This window comes from Arvicanthis niloticus, chromosome 10 (assembly GCF_011762505.2).
Source record: "Arvicanthis niloticus isolate mArvNil1 chromosome 10, mArvNil1.pat.X, whole genome shotgun sequence".
In the NCBI taxonomy this organism is placed as follows: Eukaryota; Metazoa; Chordata; class Mammalia; order Rodentia; family Muridae; genus Arvicanthis; species Arvicanthis niloticus.
In genome coordinates this window covers 19,873,657-19,896,985 of record NC_047667.1, presented here as the reverse complement: position 1 = coordinate 19,896,985, position 23,329 = coordinate 19,873,657, and the positions used below count along the sequence as shown (strand labels likewise).

At 42.5% G+C, this 23,329-nt stretch overlaps 2 protein-coding genes across 16 annotated transcripts in view; both read left to right on the top strand.

Annotated features, from left to right (window-relative positions):
- The window catches only part of Pfkfb2 (6-phosphofructo-2-kinase/fructose-2,6-biphosphatase 2), a 33,332-nt gene extending 24,849 nt beyond the window's left edge, over nucleotides 1-8,483 (top strand). For 13 of the 15 annotated variants that reach the window (XR_013112792.1, XR_013112793.1, XM_076941110.1 and 10 more), the window contains one exon: nucleotides 931-6,950. Coding sequence is in view for 11 of the 15 variants with exons in the window: in XM_076941110.1 (XP_076797225.1) it covers nucleotides 931-996 (66 nt within the window). In the remaining 4 variants the exon portion in view is untranslated. The other 2 variants (XR_013112791.1, XR_013112795.1) reach the window with 2 other exon arrangements.
- C4bpb (complement component 4 binding protein beta) lies at nucleotides 8,340-18,513 on the top strand. Its single transcript, XM_034512932.2, has 6 exons — nucleotides 8,340-8,487; nucleotides 9,199-9,369; nucleotides 10,763-10,939; nucleotides 11,482-11,575; nucleotides 17,633-17,759; nucleotides 18,309-18,513. The coding sequence occupies exons 1-6, from the start codon at nucleotides 8,436-8,438 to the stop codon at nucleotides 18,462-18,464; spliced, it is 777 nt and encodes a 258-aa protein (XP_034368823.1). The 5' UTR covers nucleotides 8,340-8,435; the 3' UTR covers nucleotides 18,465-18,513.
- Nucleotides 18,514-23,329: the final 4,816 nt, after the last annotated feature.

The window sequence follows — 23,329 nt, the reverse complement described above, 5'->3', positions numbered from 1 at the left end:
AAGATGGAAAGGACACTATTGGTAGTAAGTACATCCATCAACTTTAGTAGTCATGTGTACCTTCTGGTACCTGTGCAAGGAATAAGAATTATAATAGACAATACAACACTTAACATTTGTTATCTGTTAGGAAGAAAAATTTGGAAGATCTTTCAGAATACACTGCACTGTTGTTTCTGCCTGTTTCTAAGCAGACTTCAGCCAGTGGTGTGAGACAGTACTTAACTTCTCCTGGAGCAGACAGATGGCCGGCCACTGTTCTTTCTCGTTCCACAGTGCTCTAGCAAGAACTCAGAGCTCATTAGTAATGTAGAGTTAGAGGCTTCCTCCAAAAACTACTAAACCAGGATTTTTAACAGGAGTACTAGGTGGTTGGATCCATAAGTACATTTAATACTTTAGAAACAAACTTTACGAGGAAAAGAATTTCTTACAAGGTAAACATTAAATAGCAGTTCAAAGTTGACCAACCAGAAGTTGATCTCCTTTGACTACTGATGTCAGGGTGGATTAAGGTAACAGTATCATTGGAATCCTTAGAAGCAATATGGCCTGTGACTTCATTGCTACTGTGTGTGTACGTGTACGTGTGTGTGTGTGTGTGTGTGTGTGTGTGTGTGTGTGTAGTCTCTAGGCTGTTGCAGCCTGCATTACCACAGAGATTCAGCCCATCTGTGCTTTATATCTTAGACATGTACTTACGGTTCAGTTCTGAAAAAGACACATGCCCCATTATTGTCATAATGTCACCTCAGGGAAAAAAGCCATTAAAGTTTACCTGAGTCCCCAGAGTCAAGGTGTGTGCAGGCACATGCGTTTGGATGTGGGGATTTGGTACCAGTGGCAGGGTTGGGGGTGGACTCTTTTCACTTTTCTTTGTTCATCATTTGGCTGTGGTATAACAGCTTTGCTTCTCTTTCTGACTCCTAGGAAGTGGAGAATGTGCTGGCTGAGCATAGATGCCCTTCAATGGCATCCCTCTCTTTGCTCTCCTGATGTGAGGCTGAGGCCAGACCTCTCCGAGGAACTGGATCTACTAAAAAGCGTGGGATGCCAGCATCACTGAGGCTAGAACAGGAAGTTAAGTGGGAACTTCTCATTTGAGGCTACCAAAAATGAGGCCTGGAAAACCTTCACTACATTTCTTCCCCTCATGCCTAACAGGAATAGTAACTACATTGTGCCTCAAAAAGTCTTCAACAGCCTGAACCAGTTAGTTCTTGTCTCTTTTGAAGCAAGTTTGCAAATGCCATTTTACTTAGGCATTCAGCATTCTACCTATGGCTGACTGACTGCATCCTTGGCTGGAGATTGGCCTAATGTGTGAACGCACTGCTGCAGAAGTGGTTTCTAGGTGAGGATGAACTTCAGGAAGCCTTTTCTGCTCATGAGAGCTGCTCTTTTCATGTGATGGAGAAGAGCAGACTGGAGTGCGGTATGAATGCTAGTGGTCACCTCTTGCAGTGTGGGAAATGAGACAGACTACCAGGTAAATGGAGGGTGTCAGGAACTAAGCTTTCAAGTGCTCTTCTCTTGAAGAGTAGTATCCATGTCTCCCTTTTCATCTAGAGAAGTTTTTCTTGTTCCATGTCCTTTGGTGCAGGGTCTGGCTGCTAGACTTTCCCAAAGGGGGACCAGCCTTTACATTCTCTCATAGCTACTGTTTTCTCTCTGAGGCTTGTACCTCACACAGCTGGACAGGGCTGATTCAGTGCCTCCTGAGGGGTTGGGAATGAAGGCTAGGTGGAACCATCTCCAACCCATAAGGAAATAAAGATGGCTTCTTGGGACTAAATTACAGTTTTAATTTTTTTTTTTTAATTTCAAAATAGTCAGAAGCAGACATGCCCCTGTGTCTGTCTAATTGATGTGGTCTGTGGGAAGCTGTGGCTGTGACTGCAGGAGTAGTGGTCCTCTGCTGGGTGCCTCTGTTCTGGCTGTCACTACTGTGATCCGGTGGTCTCCCATGACATGGGGCAGATGCAGCATAGCCTTGGGGCATCAGTGAGTGGGTGTCTCTTTTAAAAGAATCAGATTGCTGTTCGAAGATCACTGAGTGTCCGATATATACACACTGTCACTATGAATGCACTATGAATGCACAGTGTGTTACTTCTAAAGAAGAATGCAGAAGCCACGAAGTGTATTGTACCTCACCAGTAGAATCCAGTGTTATTGGTTTTTTTCCCATTTTATTTTTGTTTCCTTGTCATTGGAACTACACACTTGTTGCACAGAAAGATAAGTAGCAAGAAAAGTCATAAAACGTGCATTTTCTAAATGGTTCTTTTATACTGTAGACAATCCTGGAGACTGTTACCTAAGTAAGATGTGATGAACTGCTGGCAGTTCAGTTGACTTTGTATGTATGCATGTCACCTGGAGAGAGGTTCCTTCCTCTGTCTAGGACAGGTGGTCTTCTGATTACAGCATACTGTACTACAGGGCATTTTTCTTGTGGTATAGGACACTTTCTGCATTGAAGTACACTCCTTTTTGATGATCAGATGGTATTTTTATGAAGCTATTTATTTTGTGTGAGTTGGCATGTATTTAATCAGAATGTAATTTCTGTTCTCAGTGTTTTGCTAGCAATGTAGGTGGTTTGAACCATACATAGTATTACCTTAAGGTAAATTTGTAGAGCATAAATGTCTGTATATGTCAAAGAATGGTAACTATGTTATGATTGTAGATTTTTAAATTTTTCTTATTGATTTTATTATAAACCAAGAAATGTATTTCTCTGGAGAAAAGTTCTCTCTTAGATAAGTAAAACCATGCTGAACTATCTCAGTAACATATACTGCTTTTGTAATAAGAAAATAAAGTTATTTTTCATTAAAAGGTACAATGAAAATTTCAATTCACATACAAAAACACATCATTTGATACATTACATATGCACAAAATATTAACATTTTTAAAATGTACTTAAAAGTATTTTAAGAAATGAGTTAGAAGTTATTAAATGGTATCTGTTTCCAGCTATTGTAGTATTTCAGTTAGTAACTATCAAGTTCCTCTAGCATTTCAAAGTCAGTAGGATTGTTATAGCCATTTATTATTACTAGTCTAGACATTTATTTATTGAGTTACAAATATTTAATGACTTCCTGTTGATTGCCAGGTAATGACTGAAACCAGTTCTGGAAAGCCACAGGCGAGTCTGGTTAAACATACTTCCTTAAGTTGGGGTGGGAGATACCAATGCCTTGGAGGCCATTGAGAATAGGCCCTTCCTGGTTGATGAGCTCACCTCTGGTTTTCTTGATGACACTAGAAGGGCAAGCCCAGTATGGTTTCAGTTACTGTATGAAAAGACGGAGGCACCTGGGCATTGTTGAGGTTTATTAAGGTGAAGCTACTTCCTCCTGACCAAAGGAACTGGATGTAAGTTTTACCTCTGTCCTTGGGTAGAGACCTGACATTCTAAGCCTCCCAATACATTGTATACTATTGTCTGCTGTTAAGAGTTAACTAACCGGACCTTTCAATCACCTGGCCAGGAATTTACCCACAGGAAATCTGATTTGTTTGATGCAATGTTAAGGAGAGGAAAGAATAATGAATGAAATCAGGCAGTGTGATGGTTTGAATATGCTTGGCCCAGGGAGTGGCACTATTAGGAGATGTGACCTTGTTGGGAGAAGTGTGTCACTGTGGGGGTGGGTTTTTGAGACCCTTCTCCTGGCTGCCTGGAAGCCAGTCTTTTTCTGGTTCCCTTCGGAACAAGATGTAGAACTCTCAGCTCCTCCAGCCCCATTCCTGCCTTGATGATAATGGACTGAACCTCTGAACCTGTAGGCCAGCCCCAATTAAATGTTGTTCTTTATAAGAGTTGCTTTGGTCATGGTATCTCTTCAAAGCAACGGAAACCCTAAGACAGAAGTTGGTACCAGGATCTCTGGGGTATTTCTCTGCTAGGCCTTACCATTTTTTTCTGTTTGGAGGAATGTGAATTTTGGGACTTTGGATTTGGGAAGCAGTGGAATGCTTTAAGTGGGGCTTTAAAGTGGGACCATCCTAGTAGGAGTAGGAATACATTGGTGCTGATGATGATTTGATTTGAACTGTGTAGATCTGGCCCAAGAATTTTCAGTGGAGAATATTAGTATGTGACCTAGAAATTGTTGTTGTGCATATATTTTTTTTTTTTAAACTACTGCCTTTCCTGGGAGCTATGACTCCAGGGTCTGGAGCTGCTGCCAGTGCTCTGGCCTCCCGGTTCCTTTTTGTTCCTCCATGTTTAGCTTCACCAAGCCTCTGGCACCAACCCAGCTTCTCTCTCTATCCACCTTTGCTCCATGGATGAAAACACTCAGATAGATTTATTACTTTAGCTAATTTGCCTGCTAGCACAATTGCTGGACCTTCCGCCTTGAAATGTGTTGTCTTAGTAATTTATTGTCCACATCTCTCCTCCTGCCCTAAGCTTAATAGCTCATATCAGCTATTCTCCGCTGACCTCCTTGGCTATCCCCCAGTGGCAGAGGCCACTGGTTCTAGCTTCCCTGAGATCTTATATGATTGTTTCATGCTTCTCCTGCCAAAGCCTGGCTGAAAAGCTCCCTCTGTTTCTCTGTGTCTCCCTTTTCCTCCTGGGACCTGGAAGTCCCACCTGTCCCTTCTATCCAGCAATTGGTTCCAGGCCTTCTTTGTTGACAGGATCAAGGACCAATTAGGGAACCAGACCTTAGTATCAGCAACTACCCCTACCGACTGTTTTTGTGATATTTTGGTGAAGAACATGGTTGCTTTTTGCTATTGTCCAAAGAGTCTGCCTGAGGCTTAGGTGAAGAGATTTAGATTAATTGCTTCAATAAAGGTACTGTCAAAACAGCCTGGTATAAATTCTATTGTGCTGTTACTAAAGTTCACTCTTATGAAGAATATTTTACTGAAAAAGAGCAAGCTGAGAAAGGAAAAATACAAAATACAAAATGTATGGTTCAAAGAGTAAAGGGGCACCAAGAAGTAGAAGGGAGCTTAATCCCATGTTCAGCATTATTAAATGAAATTAAGGGAGTGCCTTAGGGCAAGCAAGATCCCACCCAGTTAAGCTTATTGTTTGTATGTTTGAAGTTGAAAAGGAATTGTTATACTATGCTAGGTGTTCTTATCTGGTTATTGTTTTTATTTGGACTTTTAATCTGAAATGAACTACAATCTAGAAAATGGAGGGCACATCTGTGATCCAGAGCTTGAGGCTGGAAGACAAAGTGACCATGAAAAGCTTAGGCCCAGGCATGTTGGTACATGCTTTTAATCCCAGGAGACAGAGGCAAGGGGATCTCTGAGCCTCTTCAAGCCTGGTAGAGAGCAAATTCTAGGGAAAAAAAAAAAAGCGTAAGTGCAGGCATGGTGGTATATACCTTCAATCCCAGCATTCAGGAGACAGAGCCATGTAGATCTCTTAAGTTCAATCTACAGAGCAAGTTCCAGGACAGTTGAGCTTAGGCAGTTGGAAGGAGTTGGAAAACAGCTGATGATAATGTACTGGAACAAGGTTGGGTATGGAGTATGTTCCAGCCTCAGCAAGCAGTAGAACTTGGCAGCTTTGGCCGCTTGACTCTAGCTTTAGAGTCAAGAATAGAAGGGACTATTGGGACAATTGATGCTGGTTAGCTGGTGGTAAGAAATTAGGGGTGATTGAGAAATGACAAGCATCTCTGAGGTGAAATCTTCTGGGAAGTGTTTTCTGAGAGTACAAAGAAGCTGTGTTCCCAAGATAGCCAAGGTCATACCTTGTGCTTTATCTGTACTTGGTAATGTGTAAAAATCACCCAGGTGGTGTTGGTTTGGAAGGCATGAAGGGGTCCTGAAGAGCTGCTGAGGCTTGGTACTGTGAGAGAGAGGCCAGAGAAGACCATTGGTGAAGGTGCAGCCTCAGTAGCTGTTGATGGCCCAGGACTGAAGGGATCATACAAAGAAGCTGAGCCCTAATAGAGGCTATTGGTGAAGGCTAGTTGCAATGAAAAACCCCAGTGTGTTAGAGACTCTGGTTTCATGGGATGACCATCAAGAACAGCAGCAGCAATGGAGTAGAGTCCACAAGAGCCTAGAGTTCTACAGAGGGCAGAGCTGTAGAAGTGACTCAGCCCTTTAGATGAGCCCAGAAGATCATATATGGATCCCAGACATTGGAACAAGAAGCTTTAATATTGAAGTTACCTTGGAGACCCCAACATGTTTGAGATTCCAGAACTGTGGGACATGTGCAGAGGAAAGCTGCCAACAGGGAGTTGAACCAGCCCAAGAGAACGAAGTTTGTTGCTGCTGAATGCCAGATTTGCCAACAGCAGTCAACAAGGGTGAAAAGAAGAGTGAGTGCTTTGATATTAGACATGAAGACCAAGTTTGGAATTTGTCCAGCTGGTTTTTGGTCTTGCTTTGGTCCAGTATTTCCTCACTGTGACTTTTTGGAATAGTAATGTATATCTTATGATGTTGCAGGTATGTAATCTACATCTTGATTTTGATTTTATAGGGTATTAGAGTTAAGTGTTCAGATGAATCTCATTGGAGACTGAAATTTGGACTTTTAACATTAAGACTGTTATAGACTATGTGGACTCTTGAAGGTAGACTAAATGTATTTTGCATTATGCTATGGCTAGGTATGTTGCCCATAGACTTGTGTTTGAACAAACTATGGGGGCCAGGGATTGGAATGTGGTGGTTTGAATATGCTTGGCATAGGGAGTGGCACTATTAGGAGGTGTGGCCTTGTTGGAGGAAGGGTGTCACTGTGGGTGTGGCCTTTGAGACTCTTCTTCTAGCTGCCTGGAAGACAATCTTTTGGTTCTCTTTAGAACATGATATAGAACTCTTAGATCTGTCTCTAGTGCCATGCCTGCTTGGATGCTGCTATGCTTTCTGCCTTGATAATGGACTAAACCTCTGAACCTGTAAGCTTGTCCCAATTAAATTCTGTTTTTTTTTTTAAAGAGTTGCCTTAGTCATGGTGTTTCTTCATTGCAATGGAAACCCTAAGACAGACTGTAAGCTGTACCCTGCTAATGAGGTAATGTCCTGGCAGGAGTCCCTCCATTGGAGCAGACACAGTGCTTCCCTCAGGCCATTCAGCAGAGGCCTTCTGCTTTTAGAAACATCTTTCCCTTCTTTTTTTTCCAACAGGCCAAAAGTAGAAGTATACTTCCCCAGGCACTTGGCATTCTCATTCTTTCTCTGAAGTATCCCCCACCCCCATGCAGCTGCTTGTCAACCTCCATTGTATACTGCATGACTGTATTTCTTCTTCTTCACCACCTCCTCTTAGCAGCAACCAAGATTTGCAAGCTTGCCTGCTCTGTTGTTTTTCTTTGGAACCGATAAAATTCTTCATGAGTTTCCTAATGATTCAGTTTTAAAATTCTTTTTATCAATTAGACTAAGAACCCTAAAAGAAACTCTCAGTTCCCCCTACAATAATTGAACTTAAGTTTTCCAGTACAGACACAGTCCTGGGGTAGCTAATAATCTGGAGCTGATCTGGTATGGATGAATGTACTGTGGCATTCAAAACAAGGCTGCCTTGGCTCACAGAAGGCTGGGCTCTAGAGCAAGGTCACTGCTGCCTCCAAGGAAGATTGTTATCAGAGTTATTCATAATGAGTTACAAAACATGAATACCAGTTCAGGATAGGTGGCTAATCTGGGCCATTTTTGATTCAAGTTGAAGACTATCATTCCTTCTAACAACAATACTTAATTCATTCCAGGACACTGGGACATTGAAACAATAGCCTACTGCCCATGTAGAAACTACCAGTCTGTAACAGCAGCCCCTTGGGAGACATTGCCTCTCTACTGTCTTGCCCACTATGGCTGGCCTGGAATGTGTCTGATAAGCTCAACTGCTTTCCTGTGTCTTTGGTGCATTCATTCACAGCCTGCGTATCATCTGCCCGTTAATACTATCCCTGGCACAGAAGAGAATTTAGGAAAGTGGGGAGGAAGTGACACTCAGTTTTGTCTTTGCTGGGAAAGTGCCATTGACCAGCACCCTGCCTGTCCCCAAAGCTGGAGAGAGACATAGGCAGTGAACTGTAAACACTGGAAATATTGACAAAAGTCAAGGTCATGGCAGGACTATTGGGCTCATGCCTGTTGGGCAAGGCTAAACCTGCAGTTTAAAGCAACTGGTCAACTGATTTGAGTTCTAGAATCTGGGAAATGTCTTAAGATTTTAATTCTGGCAGTGCTTTAATCATCTTTTTTTTTATTTTTTGGTTGCTTAGCCACTGGATATACCGCCTCATTTCTGCTATTCTTCCGTATTACAGGGGAGACTTTCTTTTTCACATTTGTTTCAGGGGGAAATGTAACTCCTTCTTAGAGGGAAGTTGCTCTTATCTGAAGTGTTTTTAGAAGGATGCTTTTGACTGATAGCAGGGTTTAATTCCATCCTGGGTCAAGTAACTGCTCACCAAATGCTTTGTTGGATTGTGTGCTGTCTGATATGGCTGATTTCCGCCTTAGATGGTAAGTGTGATTTCCATACAAGATATATCGTGTCAGTTTGTAGGTTAAGAGGCCTTCTGTATGGGGGTTTTAATGAAATTTACATTTATAATATTTATTGAAGATTCTCAAGTAAGGTATATGCTCTATACTCATTGTGAGCTTAGTATACATTGATGGGGATCGTGCTCCCTGTGCTGGGTTGTCATTGCTAACTTGTTCTTCTTATTCTGGGATCCCGAAAAGTGACAGTTTCAGAATCCTGAGATGTCAACTATTAAAGACTCTAGGACTGATACTTAAGAAGGGATTGCTTGTTCCAGAAAAGATAACTTATAGCTGAATTTAAATACAATGCCCATTATCTGTTTGGAAAGGTAGCCTCAGAAATTCCCAAGAATGAGAGATGGGGATGTACAGACAATGGAAGAGAGAGGCCGAGGCAGGATTAGGAATCCGTGGTGTGGGAGGAGGAATTGGTGGTGTGGGAGGGGGAATCGGTGGTGTGGGAGGGGGAATCGGTGGTGTGTGAGGGGGAATCGGTGGTGTGTGAGGGGGAATCGGTGGTGTGTGAGGGGGAATCGGTGGTGTGGGAGGGGGAATCGGTGGTGTGGGAGGGGGAATCCGTGGTGTGGGAGGGGGAATCCGTGGTGTGTGAGGGAGGAATCGGTGGTGTGTCTTTGCAGCTGGTGATAATGCCAGATGATTCTGCTCTCCTTTTCCTTCCAACAGGGAGATGTTCAGAACTTCCTCCAGTGGACAATAGTGTATTTGTTGGAAATGAAACAGATGAACAGATTCAGGGAATTTACCTTTGTATCAAAGGCTACCACTTGGTGGGAAAGCGGTCTTTGGTCTTTGATCTCTCAAAGGAATGGAATGCTTCCCTCCCCGAGTGCCGCTGTGAGTTGGGTTTTTCTGACCATATTGTCATCTCCTATATTCTTTTATATTCTGCTTCCTGTAGGCCACATTAAAATTGCCCAGCGTGTTGTTCTGGAATTTAATATGCAGTCCCTAGTGACCTGGAACTTGCAAAGGCCCCGGAATAAAAGACATGTTAATATTTCGGTGTATCAACAATGCCTGGGCATGATGTTACTTTTAAACTATGAAAAATGACATTCTCTATATGCAGTAAGTGTCATTCAAGTGTCTTACTTCAGGATTCAAAACTCACTGTGTTATCTTCTGTCATGACAGAGCACAGTTCTTCCAGATCTTTTTTATTAGTAGAGTTTTTAAAAAGCCGTGTTAATATTGATGTATACATGGTATTTTAAAGTTTGTTTCATATAAAAATTTTGCATCCCTCTCTGTTGACTGCTGGTTTTCTACAAGAAAGAAACAGTTAAAATGTACAGCATTAAAGAAAACAAGAAGTGAGTAAGTATATATTTGGCTAGATGAAAGAAGGGAAGACTTGCTTGGAATAGAGGCATAAGGCTTTTGAACAATGTTCAGTGCAGTGGAATAATGAAAATGCTATTGATAATATCTAGTTATGTACTTCATTATGTGTGGTACAGTTGTAAATTATACTGTTCTTGTGTATGACCGTGTTGTATGACAGTATTCCTAGGAAGACATGAAAAATGTCTACCCATCCCAGATAAGAAACTAATGACAGACTAAAGATAAGTTTACTACCAAAATCCAGCTTGATAAATCCATGAGTTTATTGCAGTTATTTGCAGAAGTATGTGTGAAGGGTTACTTACAGGAGCACAAATAACTCAAAGACAGCTGCATCACCTAAAGCACTTATGAAGAGTCACAAAAGCTGGAAACCTGCAGCTTTCTGTACAACTTGCAGGCAAACTCAGCAGGTTGAAAAATCTTTTCCAGGCCACCCAGCTGGTCCACGCAGCTCCCAGCAGTTCTTACTGCTTCTCTAACCTTAGGGAGAGAAGAACTTGCACATCTGATCAGGTTCAGGAACTTCCTGAGACTCCTTAGATGTTTACTTGCTAAATCTTTTCCCTTTAGAGCTTCCAGAGTTTTTTATTGAGCCTTCTTTAGAATGTCACATGTCTTAAGGAACTTAGGAGGAAATTTCTCCAGCAGATCAATACCCTTTTATCCATAACCCTAGTACCTTGGGTTTCACTCGGCCTGCACTGGTATAGTTTGATTACATATATATATATATATATATATATATATATATATATATATATATGCATCATTAAGTTTTGATTTTCCATTATCTTTATGAAGCCATGCTTCCTAAAGTGGGAAGTAGAACTTTTACTTCTTCCAATTCACTTAGAGCACTGACTGTTTTCTTCTTCAGTGGGCCACTGTCCTGACCCTGTACTGGAACATGGCAAGATTAGCTCTTCTGGGCCTGTGAATGCAAGTGACAAAATCATGTTTGAGTGCAATGATGGTTATGTCCTCAAGGGAAGCAATTGGAGCCAGTGTCTGGAGGACCACACCTGGGCCCCTCCCGTTCCCATCTGCCGAAGTAGTAAGTGCCGATTAGTATTGTCACTCTGGGGTAAAATTGCTTTTTGGAGCCATATTAACATACAAGCCAGAATTAAAGGCTTCACCTCCTGTCTTATTACTCCTGCTTCCCCTATGTTCCAATTTTTCCTCTCTCCTTTCTTCCTCTTCCTTCCCCTACTCTCCCAACTTCTGATCCTCCAGTTTCCACGTACTGAGTGCTGGGATTAGGTGTGCCACCATTCCTGTTATCCGACGCTGGTGGTTGAACCCAGGGCTTCATGCGTGGTAGGTAGCCTCTCTACCAGCCAAGCTACACCTTCAAGCCCAGTTTGCCTTTCCCTGCACTCTGTCAGTTGGCAGCTCTACCTTAAGCTCTGCCAGGTCCTTGTCAGAGTCTTCTCCATGGACAGTTATGATTTTCATGAGAAAGAGAACATGTTCTGGGTCTTACTTAGACTGTTGTGAAGGTGGCAGACTCTAGTCTATAAAGAGAGTAGGGAGCATTCCCCATGACTTGTACCTGACTCTCACAAATCTCACTCCAGTGTGTCTCTCCCTTAGGAGACTGTGAACCTCCCGGGGCTCCTGTCCATGGCTATTTTGAAGGAGAAACTTTCACTTCAGGATCTGTTGTTACTTATTACTGTGAAGATGGGTAAGCACATGGCCTTGCCAACAGGGGACAGTGCTCCACAGCTGTCTTACTTTGGAGAATGACTGTGTCTACCTAATTCCCTCATTCCCTACTGCTGTAGGACTCTGGCTCATTCAGATTTTGAAATCTTCTGTAGCACACTGTTAGCTCTCTCCAATATCAAAAAGCAGGACACCTAGCAGAGTTCCCGTCTCATCTTAGTCGTGGTAATTACTTCTTTATTGCTGTAATAAAACAGCATGACCCAGGCAATGTGTAGAAGGAAATGTTGATTTGGGCTATGGTTCCTGAGGGGAAAAAGTCCATTCCTATCATGACAGGGGAGCATGATAGCAGGTGCATGGTGGCTGGAGCAGCAGGCAGAGACCTCTCAAAGCTCTTTAGTGACATACCTCCTTTATCAAAGCCACACTACCTAAACCTCCCCAAACAGTGCCACCAACTGGGATGGAGTATTCAAGTGCTGGAGACCATGTGGGGACATCTCATTCAAATTACCACACTAATTAAAGTACCCGTTTCTTCTCAGTTGTTCAAAATGGTTTTTTTTTCATAATTATGTTTTCTAAACAATCTGTTACACAAACCCAAAGCCTCAAGAATGATGACTATGTCAAGATACCAAAGAAAGGACTCAGAGGGAGTTTAGATGACTTTTATTATTAAACAATCCTTGGTGGCAGCAGGCCAGGAGACAAGATCTGCACCAGGCCTACAGGCAGAGTGTTATCTATGCACCGAGGGAACAGAGGAAAACGGGATCCACTTGCTCAGTACTGCGGAAATGAACTCTCATGGATATGATTTGCTTGTCCATTAGGCCTCATCTTCCTCTTCTGTTTTATTGTTTATAAAGGAGGGAAGTTATCAATAGCTCTTCCCATGTCAGAACATGTATCTAGAATCTGCAGAACACCTGCGAGAATAGAGTTGCTGTGACCGCCTCAGATAAAATGAAATGCTTCATTTCACCCCTTCAGAGTTTGAAGCTTTTATTATGTCCTTCATTCATATATCACTCTGTATCTTCCAATCATGTGTCAAGATAAAGCTGTAGGTACACATTACATTTAGATGTGACAGTGCCAGCAGAACACCCAATACAAGAGAAGCAAGGTTAAGAGGCTTGCTAGCAGGGAGTACAGACTCATGATCATTGGAACGACAAATTTGTCTTACAATTTGGGAGATTCACTAGTTGGTAGCATTTATTTTAGGTCTGGAGGATAACATTCCATTTGCTATCCACTTGTAGAACAGCCAGCCCCTACCGTCGAATTGGCCAGATGAAATCACCATGAAACTTTCATCCACTGTGTGTGACTCAGGGAAACCCAACTATTATTAACACGCTAAAAAACAGTGTTAGCCCAGTGGAGGAACAGAGTCCCTGCTGTCTACTTAGGAGAAACAAGAATGTTTAATAGATACCAAAAGAGGAATGTCTGCACCACTGGATGAGATACGTGCTATGGTGTGGCCTGTGTCAGAAGAGCTGCTAGGATAACATTTGACTCAGGAGAGAGAGAAGAGATAGATACTACTGGGTGATGCACTTGCCTTTTGTTTGTATAATATGTCCCTTTGTGAGCAATTCTTGCTACAGGGCATACTTTGATCTTAGACTATTTTCCTAATATGATAAACATAGCAATGGTTGGGGCCTTCTAGGGTCACGTAAGGTATTCTATGGGTGGTGTTACTTCAGTTTGATCTGAGAGGAGCAAACTTCTGTCAGGTTCCTGTGGTGGCTAAAGAGTCCTGTCCATTTAATTTGTAGTCTAAATGCTAGGGGCTTCTATTGGGTAATGGTGGCTATTGCTGCTGGCTTGTTTTTCTGAAGCCTTTTATTGAACATTCTCAAGACATTAGGGAAATAAGTGGGAGTCTGTCTTTAAAGGCTGATTCAGTTACTTATTCATATGTTTCATGTGTCCTGCTCCTGATGAGTCCTGGTCCAGTTGGGTTGAGAAGGATAGATGCAAGACACACAGCAGGTCTCAGTTACTCATCAACTATTTCGCTTTATGACCTACAAAATGGTCTTGGCAATTTTCAGTTACCATATAGAGACTCCAGTGAGCACTGCATGGTAGTCTTTTAGATGACTCTTCCCCTGAGCCTGGTAGAAGATTAATGTAGAGTATTTTACCTCTTAGTGTCTACCATGGATATCACTGAGATCCCACATATTTTTGGTAAGCATGGACAATGTCGGTCCTCTAAGTCTCCATTATGTTGTAACAGCTTACGTGACTTTCTGGTGTTTGCCTCATTCACTTGTGTAGCCTGGCAGGGTCTTTTTCAGCCTGACCAACCTCATTGTTTCTAGGCCATTGTAAGTATTGTTGATCAGCAATATGCTATAACATTACTTGTGTTGTATATATTCCTCATATTTCTCCTTGGCTCTTGTCCCACAGTGAAGGTCTGTGAATGGACCACTGCTGACTCTGCCAGTGAGGAAGCCTAAATGGGCTTTGAACATGGCCCAACTCTGTGCTTATAATTAGGAGTTTCTTTTCTCACATAAATACGGTGCGGAGTTTGGTTCACGAACTGCTATAAACTTGACCTTCATCAACACAAAAGCGTTCTGTCTCTCAGTAGTAGGCTACTGCTCTCTTTTAGATGTGATTTCATTTTGCTGATCCAACAATTTCTAATTGCTTCTCCTCCCTTCACTGATGAGTGGTGGCCCACCATTTTATTAGGTTCAGTAGCTCCTTCTGTTTGATAGTTACTGAGGTACCAAAACTGTTGGAGTTCTGACTGAGTGAGATGTGTTATCTACCCCTTGCGTCTAAGATACACTTACTTAACCAAAGTAGTTATCGGCAATGTCCTTGACTCTAGGTGAGTCTATAACCAAACTATCTAGCCTCCAGTGGGTGGGTAGTCAGTATCTTGACAACAGCCTCTAGGTAAATGGGGTTTGTGATTATGAAGACTTCATAGGTAGTAAACCACTGTTTTTCCAATAGACACGTGCTAGCACCTTAGGGTGCGCTAACTATCTGTATACCCTGTACTTGTTCCACAGCTTGTTTTGGTTCCTTACATGCAGCGGAATGGACTTCTGTCCAGTCCTATACCTATTGGCTTATATTCCAGTTGTAGAGCAGCCTTAAGAGGGAAGGGCCAGGTATGAGATGGAAACCCTCTAGTAGCCAAGTAGCCCTACAAATTTCTATGCTTGCTTAACCATGTAGAGAAGCAGAAAGCTTGTACCTTGTAGCAATACTTTCGTTTTATTGTAACAGACAAGACTCAAATATTTCATAAACAATCCAGGTCCTTGGACCTTGTCTGGATACACTTATCAATGTAATGCAATATTTGAACATTTCACTGGTTTGGTTCGTTCTGCTAGGTCAGATATTGTTATCCCATGGCATATTGTGAGGCTATGTAAATAACTCTGAGGCAACAGGGTGAAAGTCCACTGATGGCTTTCCCATCAGTTAAAGGCAAATGATTCTTGCCTTTCAACTACTATATTGGAACTGAAGAAATCATTGGCCAAATCCAGTACACAGGACACAGTGGTGATGGTTCAGTCTGAGCGTGTTTGAGACTTCAGCCGTATACAGCGTTAAGTATAGCCAGATAATAAGATATCTTATTCTATTCCCAGTAACTCACTGTCTTAATCTATGTCCTTTTTGGGGATACCCAAGTTTTTGGGTAGGGCATGGCAACAAATTAAAGGAGTTACCTACCTGCATAGTGATGTTTACCCTTCCCAACTCATGGATTGCTTCTATGATCTCTTGGTGCTTACCATACTCTTAGAAAGTACAGGTATATGACCCGGGAGTCAGTGGTACCAGTGGTGTGTCTTCTCAAGATTGGCTTTTGACCAAAGACTTGCTTGTTTTCTATGCACCTTAACGAAAGTTTCCCATGGTAGTTTTCAAGTACCTGCCCTATAATATGTGGGCTCTCACAATATATTCAGCGATGATGGCATAGACCTTTGAAGGCATATGCCCCAATCTCAAACTGAGCACTGGGACTCTTTGTCCACTGGAACTCCCAGTTCCTGTTAAATGGTTTTTAAACTTACCTGAGTTTCTATATATATAAGTGTATATTTGGCCCCAGCAGCTATCTGTATGGTGACTCTGTCTGTGTTACAGGAGACCAGTATGTAGCCAACTCTATATGAGGAGTCTGTTTCAGGAACGTAGAACCTTGGACCAAGTCTCTATTCATTGTTTTCTCCAGAATCAGAGACTAGCTATAATGTCTGAGGCAGGCAATGTAGGTGGCACAAGGATGTGTCACCTGGTCCAGTTGGTACCCACTGCCTTTTCAGGGATAAGGGTTGGAATGTTTTCTTAAGGGAATGATTTCCAAAGTTTTATTGTCCACATTTGACTGCTTGTCTGTTTTTTTTAAAAATTGTATTATTGCCTGACAAGTTCATACATGTAAATAATGTAATTTGTTCATTTTCACACACCCCATTACCTTCTCTTGGTCATCTCCCTCCTACTTCTGCCAAATTCCTTCTTTCCAAGTTTCTCTCCTAATCCTGTGTTGTATGTGTATATGTCGGCCAGGGGAGAACCTGCTGGTTTAACTAGGACTGTGTGCACTTGGGATACTTTTCCTGGGCCACTCTCTTTTACATTCTGAATACAGCACACCTCTGTATTTTGTCTGTCTCTACTGAATCTGTCACTGTTTGAGCTCTGTTTTGTATCTGATGGGATAGCAACCATATGAATATCAGAGCTCATACCTGACTGGAGGTACCCAGTGCAAGATGCCATCTTTCATAGCTACTATACAGGTCATGATAACCAAAAAAGTCAAAACACACATTGCATGTTTATGTCAAGTCCCTTTAACTGCGGATTTAACTAGGACTGTGTGCATTTGGGATAACTGCGATTCCTCTATAGATGTCTGTACTTCCCTTGGGATGGGGATATCTTTAGAGTTGGGCCAAGTATGTCTAATGGCAGTAGTTAGCCACATTGTCAGTAGCTCCACACTTACATTGCAGTGACTGGCTGTTGCTGCTGCAGTACTAAGGAGAACACCACCAGCCTTCATGTCCTGCAGTCTCGGTACGAGGCACACACTGTTTTTGCTTGAACTTGGCTCTCAGTTCCACTAACTCTAGAGGAGTGGATGGGTGCATTGGGGGATGCAGGCAGCTGGGAGCAGGCAGATTGTTAGAGTTCTTACCTTCAAGGGATCTCTACATTAGGTCTTCTGTGTCTTGGTAGTCTGCTGTAGAATCATGCTTGTGAACATTCATGTGCCAGGTCAAGCTTCTTTGCTGGTGTGTCTTTGCTAATTGACTTGTGCCACTCTGGCTTCTCTTTCTAACTTGAGTTCTTCCTGTAACCTTCCCATGAGCTAACTGTTATTACCTTGCTGATGGCTCCATTGAGCAGTCCTTATTGTCATCGCAGGCAGCGGTGGCTGCTCAGGGTTCCTTTTGTTTTCCTTTTGCTTGCCTTCAACTTGGCTAGCAATCGCTCTTGATCTTTTGAGGTATCCATGTACTCACAGGGTACATCCCACATAATGGGGCCACATCCAATCACACAGGGGGTTCGGGCCACCCTGGGATTTCCCTGGCAGAACCCACGTTCACATCCAGAATCTGCTCACTCGGCTCCCCCTTGTAATTCAAAGGGTCATGTGACTTTGCCAGCCTTTAAGTCCCACCTCTCATTCTGATCACATGCCTCTGCTCTTCTTTAGCCCATTCGACTGCGTCTGCATCTTGGAGCTACAGATGCTATTCAAGTTATAAGTGTTCAAACGCTTCTTCCCTCACCTATCCACCCTCTCCCCAACCCTAATACACTGGCTCTGAAGTTCTTACTTTTCTCCATGTTATTCTGGGTTGACTCATCCTTTGAGTCTGCCCACCACTTCAGGAGAGCTGTTTTTACTTCATAGTTGTTTTGTTAGAATGGAATAACCTAAGCAGGAAGGTGGATTTGGTCACAGTTTAAAACAGTAAAATATGGCTACAAAAAAACCCACTCTCCATTCTCAAGCTTAGAAATGTTGTTCTAACATCTCCAGGTATGACCTAGTGGGCACACAGATGCTGCAGTGCATTGATGGGGAGTGGAACAGTTCTTATCCTACCTGTGAGTCCATTCAGGAAACCCCCAAACCAGCTGAAGAGAGTGCACTTGAGAAGGCTATTGTAAGTAGGGGGCATTTATCCATTTTCTTCTTAGCTGTAGTCTCAGGCCTGACATTATTCTTGACATGTGCTTTAGTGGATATCCGCTCAATTCTGCTTAATGGGTTTGAATGGGTTAACCTTGACCTGAATGCAGAAGGTGCCCCATAAGATGTCAACTCACATTTCTATATAAGAGCATTCCCACTCATCACCATCATGACAAACACCTAACACAACCCTTTATGGGATTGATTGCCTCATTTGGCATATAGAACAAGGTATACTCAGTGCCCAGTGTCTGTTAGGTCTGACGGCTGTGAGAAGCTGCTCCAAGTCTAGATGCCAAGACACTCGGAACACATTTGTTTTCAGCTGGACTAACTTTAGTCTGTATTTATCCCTGGAGAGAGATTAATGATTATACTTAAACCAGAAAGTATAAATGCCTGATCACGTTGAGGATTCAGATCCATGTGGAAATTCCCTGGGTTTTGCAGCTTACTGTTTCAGAGTAGAGAGCTGGACCTCAGCTCCCCAGTTCTAACTTTTAAGTCTTTCTTTCCCTAGCTTGCCTTTCAGGAGAGTAAGGACCTTTGCAGTGCCACAGAGAACTTTGTGAGAAGACTAAAGGAAGGTGGACTAACGATGGAGGAACTTAAACATTCCCTAGAGATGAAGAAAACTAAGTTGAAGATGGATATTTTACTGAAATGTCATAGCTAAGCAGAATGGTCACAGACATACACCCATGAATAAACTGCCTTTAAAGGTGCTCTCGGGTTGTTCCTTACTGAGATGAAATGCAAGGTCATGTGGCCATATAGTTGCCTTACTATGTGTAAGTTGCCTTACTATGTGTAAGTGTGTGTGGCGTGTTACTTAGAATGTAGAAGGGCCAGGTATGGTGGTTATCTCCTTCAGACCAGGGTTGGCAATGTACTTACAGAGGGTGCAGAGCTTAGTTCTCCAGCCATGTGGGGAATGAGAAAGCTTGTGTCTGATCTGAGTGTACCTCACGTGAGACATGAGTGAGTGTACCTCACGTGAGACATGAGTGAGTGTGTGTCATATGAGACATGAACAATAAGTCAGAATCTTTAAGAAACAGGAACTAACTTCATTCTGGAAAAATGTATTCACAACAATTACATCTTTAAAATTGCCCTTGAGTCCCATACCCTGTCTGCTCCAGCCTCCCCAAATGCTAAAGGTTACTGCCAATGCTATTGGCTATTCTGACAACTTAATAAAAGTCCCCATCACTTAAGACTTAAGACATATCTATGGCAATCAACATGGAAAAAAATCCATATGGTACTCGACTGGAAGCTTCATCCCTTCTGGAAAGTATGCACAGGGCTAGAAGGTGCTATTGATGCTACCAGAAGAGAAAAGGAATCATTAATCCCCCTTCAGCTACGAACTTGAAAGCTGTAATTATGATCTGCATATAAGATATGTCCATTTGGTGCATTAGTGGCCTAAATGTTGGGGGAGTAACCAACCACTTTCTGATTGGATTCAAGGCCTGCTTTGTGAGATTGTAACCATCTCTGACACTGAAAGTGGCCAAGAACCTGTGACTAGATAGGTCCTAGATCCTAGGGGAAATGTATACTATTATTCTGCTAAAGGAACACAGTCATAAAATGACTCTAATGACACACTGCTATACCCATAGGTCCGTGCACCACTCAGCCCTCCTCAGAGAAACTACTTCTTGCAGTAGACGATAATTTACAGATACCTATGGCTAGATGGATGATATGCAGAGAGGAGGTGGAGGGAAGAGGAGAGACAGACAGACAGACAGACAGACAGACAGACAGACAGACAGACTTTCGAATACTCAGCCCCAAATGAGATCTCTTTATCACACCCCTTCCCTTAAGTCACAGGGAACCATGCAGGAGAGAGGGTAGAAAGTGTGGAGATGCCATTGGTGGTGGGTGACTTTTAAGGATATCGAATTTTCCAGACACTACAGGGAAGAAGCACAAATAAATTCACAGAGATGATGACAGAATGCCAAGACTTGCACAAGCTCAAGCAGGACAAAATCCCCAGCATGGAGGAAGGGAAGTGGGTACAAGCTGTTCTCGATTGATAGCTGCTGGGAAAGGAGAAATGACTTCTCTTCAGTGGAGAGACACTTGGTATACCAGCCACACTCCAGGGCAGGCCCATGCTCAGGAGAGGTAGTCAACACAAATCAGATTTGGTATTTTTTCCTTTCCTGTCCTGTCCTGTCCTGTCCTGTCCTGTCCTGTCCTGTCCTGTCCTGTTCCTTTCCTTTCCTTTCCTTTCCTTTCCTTTCCTTTCCTTTCCTTTCCTTTCCTTTCCTTTCCTTTTTTCTTTTCTTTTCGGGTTTTAGATATAGGGTTTCCCTGGTATAGCCATGGCTGTCCTGAAACTCTCTTCTGTAGACCAGGCTGGCCTCAATTTGGAGATCCATCTGCCTCTGCCTCCCCAGTGCTGACGTTAAAGGCATGCACCACCATTGCTCAGCACTTTCCTTTTTTTTAAGAGAAAGAACATCTTGAAGTCTTGTGGGTAAAGGGAGTTAGGAGGAGTTGGAGGATGGGAAAACGTTGTAGAAATATACCATGCAAGATTCTCAAAGGATAATTAAAAACAGTAAAGTATTTCCAATAAAATAAAATGGCCCATGAGACAGAAGTAGAATTAGGCCCCAAACTCTTCCCTAACCATTAAGGAAGCCCAGTTTTTAAGCTTGATTTTGTTATTTATTGCCTTTTGGTGACTCCCAGCCTCACATCACCATGGGTCTGAGATAGTACAGTACAGTGAGTGTATTTTTGTGTAGAAGATACAAGAACTTTAAGACTTTCCATCACCATGTCATACCTAACTACTTGAGGGCTCCATTTACACTGATTTTCACCTACAAACAGAGGAAATAAAAATACACTTTAGTTCTAAAATAGCTCCTGGCATACCGGTGAAACAGTAGAAAGGAACAGAGGCCAGGGTGGAGGCTGCTTCCTGCGTCTTCATGGAAGTCCTCACAGGTGATGATACCACCCCCACTCCTTCTGAGTTACCTCATTAGGCAGGGCTTTCACTGGAGCATGGCAAGAGTCTGGTGAGATATGATTGGCCAAGGATTTACGGGCTTGAGATTAGCTTAAACCCTATATAAACTTATAGGCTTGGCAATAAACTCAGATCTGCATCCTGATGCTGGTCTCTGGAGTTGGATTTCCCTGGGATTCATCACATGACTCTCTCACTTCTCACTCCCCATCCTCGGTCCTGTTCTCACATACACTCAGAACATGTCAGACCATTCAAAACATCAGAGAAGCTCTGGGCAATATTTGAAAGGATTATAAGAAATGAACTTTTAAGTAGTTAAGTATCTTCTAGCAGGCACATCACCTGCATACATATATTATTTGAAGGTGGTTAGAATGAAAAGGACTCCAGAGCAATGCACTATTGGAGCACAGATGGACAGAGACACTTCTGTTTGGGAGGAGGACGAGGGAAAATATTTTTAAAATCATAATTATTTTATTCTTGTATTTACATTTTTGTTGTTGCTGCTGCTGTTTTGGACACAGGGTCTCATGTAGGTCTGGTTGGCCTTGAGCTCTCTTTGTGGTTGAGAAAGACCTTGAACTCCACTTTCTCCTCTCTCGGTTTCCCAAGTCTGGGCATATAGACATGTACGACCCTGACCAACATTTGCAATGTTTTTAGAGTTTATGACACATGAAATGTTTTGTAGCATTTCCAGTGATAATTATGAAGGAACAAAAAATCTTCACATGTAATCTTAAGTAAAAAATGGCATAATACTAAGTACTTACGATATTATGTGCTTATACTCTTAAAGCACTTCAGTGTTTTAAAGTGAATGTTTGATTTACTTTTTCCAGAAAGGTTGCTGAGATGCAAGAAACATGGACCATGTTTAGGCAATAGCACGTAACTGGGGTTTGCTTGAGTGAAACATGACCAAATGGTGAAGGTTAGGAAGGTTCCTTAGATCCAGTTACTAGAGAGCTTCAAAAGGCAGTGGTTAGGCAGTGGATAGGCATGGCTTTCAAGCAGTGAGGTGGGAACAACATGGAGGATGAGTTCTCACAGTATAAGGAAAACCAGCTGCAGCATGGGTTAAGGTGGAAAAGGAATGATGTCTTAGGGTTTACTGCTATGAGCAGACACCATGACCAAGGCAACTCTTAGAAGGACAACATTTAATTGGGCCTGGTTTACAGGTTCAGAGGTTCAGTCCAGTATCATCAAGGTGAGAACATGGCAGCATTCAGCCAGGCATGGAGCTGTAGGAGCTGAGAGTTCTACATCTTCATCTGAAGGCTGCTAACAGAAGACTAGCTTCCAGGCAGCTAGGATGAGGGTCTTAAAGCCCACTCCCACAGTGACACACCTACTCCAACAAGGCCACACCTCCTAATAGTGCCACTCCCTAGCCCAAGCAAATACAAACCAGCACAAGTGAGATGAGAGAACCAATAAAAAGGGTTACTACAGTGGTTCAGGTGTGCTCCCCAAAGTTCATGTTGGAGACTTCTCCAGTTGGGGTTCTATTGCTTTGATAAAGTACCATGACCAAAAGCAAGCTGGGAAGGCTTACACTTCCACCTTGTAGTTTATCATCGAAGGAAGTCAGGACAGGAACTCAAGCAGGGCAGGAACCTGGAGGCAGGAGCAGAAATAGAGACCATAGAGGGGTGCTGCTCTCATGGCTTGCTCTATCTTCTTTCAAATACTACCCAGGACCAACAGCCCAGGGATGGCACCAACTATAAAGGGCTGGACCCTCCCCCCATCAATTAAGTTATGATTAAGAAATGCTCTACAGGCTTGCCTTCAGCTCCATCATATGGAGGCGTTTTCTTAGTTGAGATTTCCTCCTCTCAGGTAACTTTAGCTCAGTGTTTCTCAATCTGTGGGTTGCAACCCCTTTGGGGGCTGAACGACCCTTTCACAGGGGCAGCATATCAGATATCGCATATATCAGTTATTTACATTATTATTTGTAACAGTAGTAAAATGACAATTATGAAATAGCAATGAGAATCATTTTATGGTGGTGGGTCACTATAACACAAGGAACTGTACTAAAGATACTATGGAATGGTCCTCCTACTGGGGATATGTAAAGATGAAAATAGATAAATTCATTAAAGTGAAGAGATTTTTTTTAATAAGGAAAAGAGCTAGGTATGGCAGAGACCAGCCTAATCAAGTTCCAGGTCACCCAGCGCTACATAGTAAGATTTTTCTAAACAACAAAATAAAAAAGCGAGAAAAGGGAGTGAAATGTATTTTTTATGGAAAAGAGTAAGAAAAAGGAGTTATCAAAAAGTTAAAAGAAATTAGAAGATTGAGGAGAGTTTAGGATTAGTTATGGGAGCTGTCTTAGTTTCTTTTCCTGTTGCAGTGATAAAATACCTTTACAAAAGCAACTTAAGGGAGAAAGTTTTTGTTCACTCTCACAGTTCCACATTGCAGTTCATCATGGCAGGGAATTAAAGGCATCATGAGCATATGATGCTGGTCATATTATGTGCTCAGTCAGAAGAGGACAATAAATA

Coding starts and splice junctions, on each gene's coding strand:
- C4bpb (XM_034512932.2), top strand. CDS start 8,436: ATGCTTTGTTGGATTGTGTGCTGTCTGATATGGCTGATTTCCGCCTTA. Junction 8,488..9,198: donor GCTGATTTCCGCCTTAGATG/GTAAGTGTGATT, acceptor TCCTTCCAACAG/GGAGATGTTCAGAACTTCCT. Junction 11,576..17,632: donor ACTTATTACTGTGAAGATGG/GTAAGCACATGG, acceptor TAACATCTCCAG/GTATGACCTAGTGGGCACAC.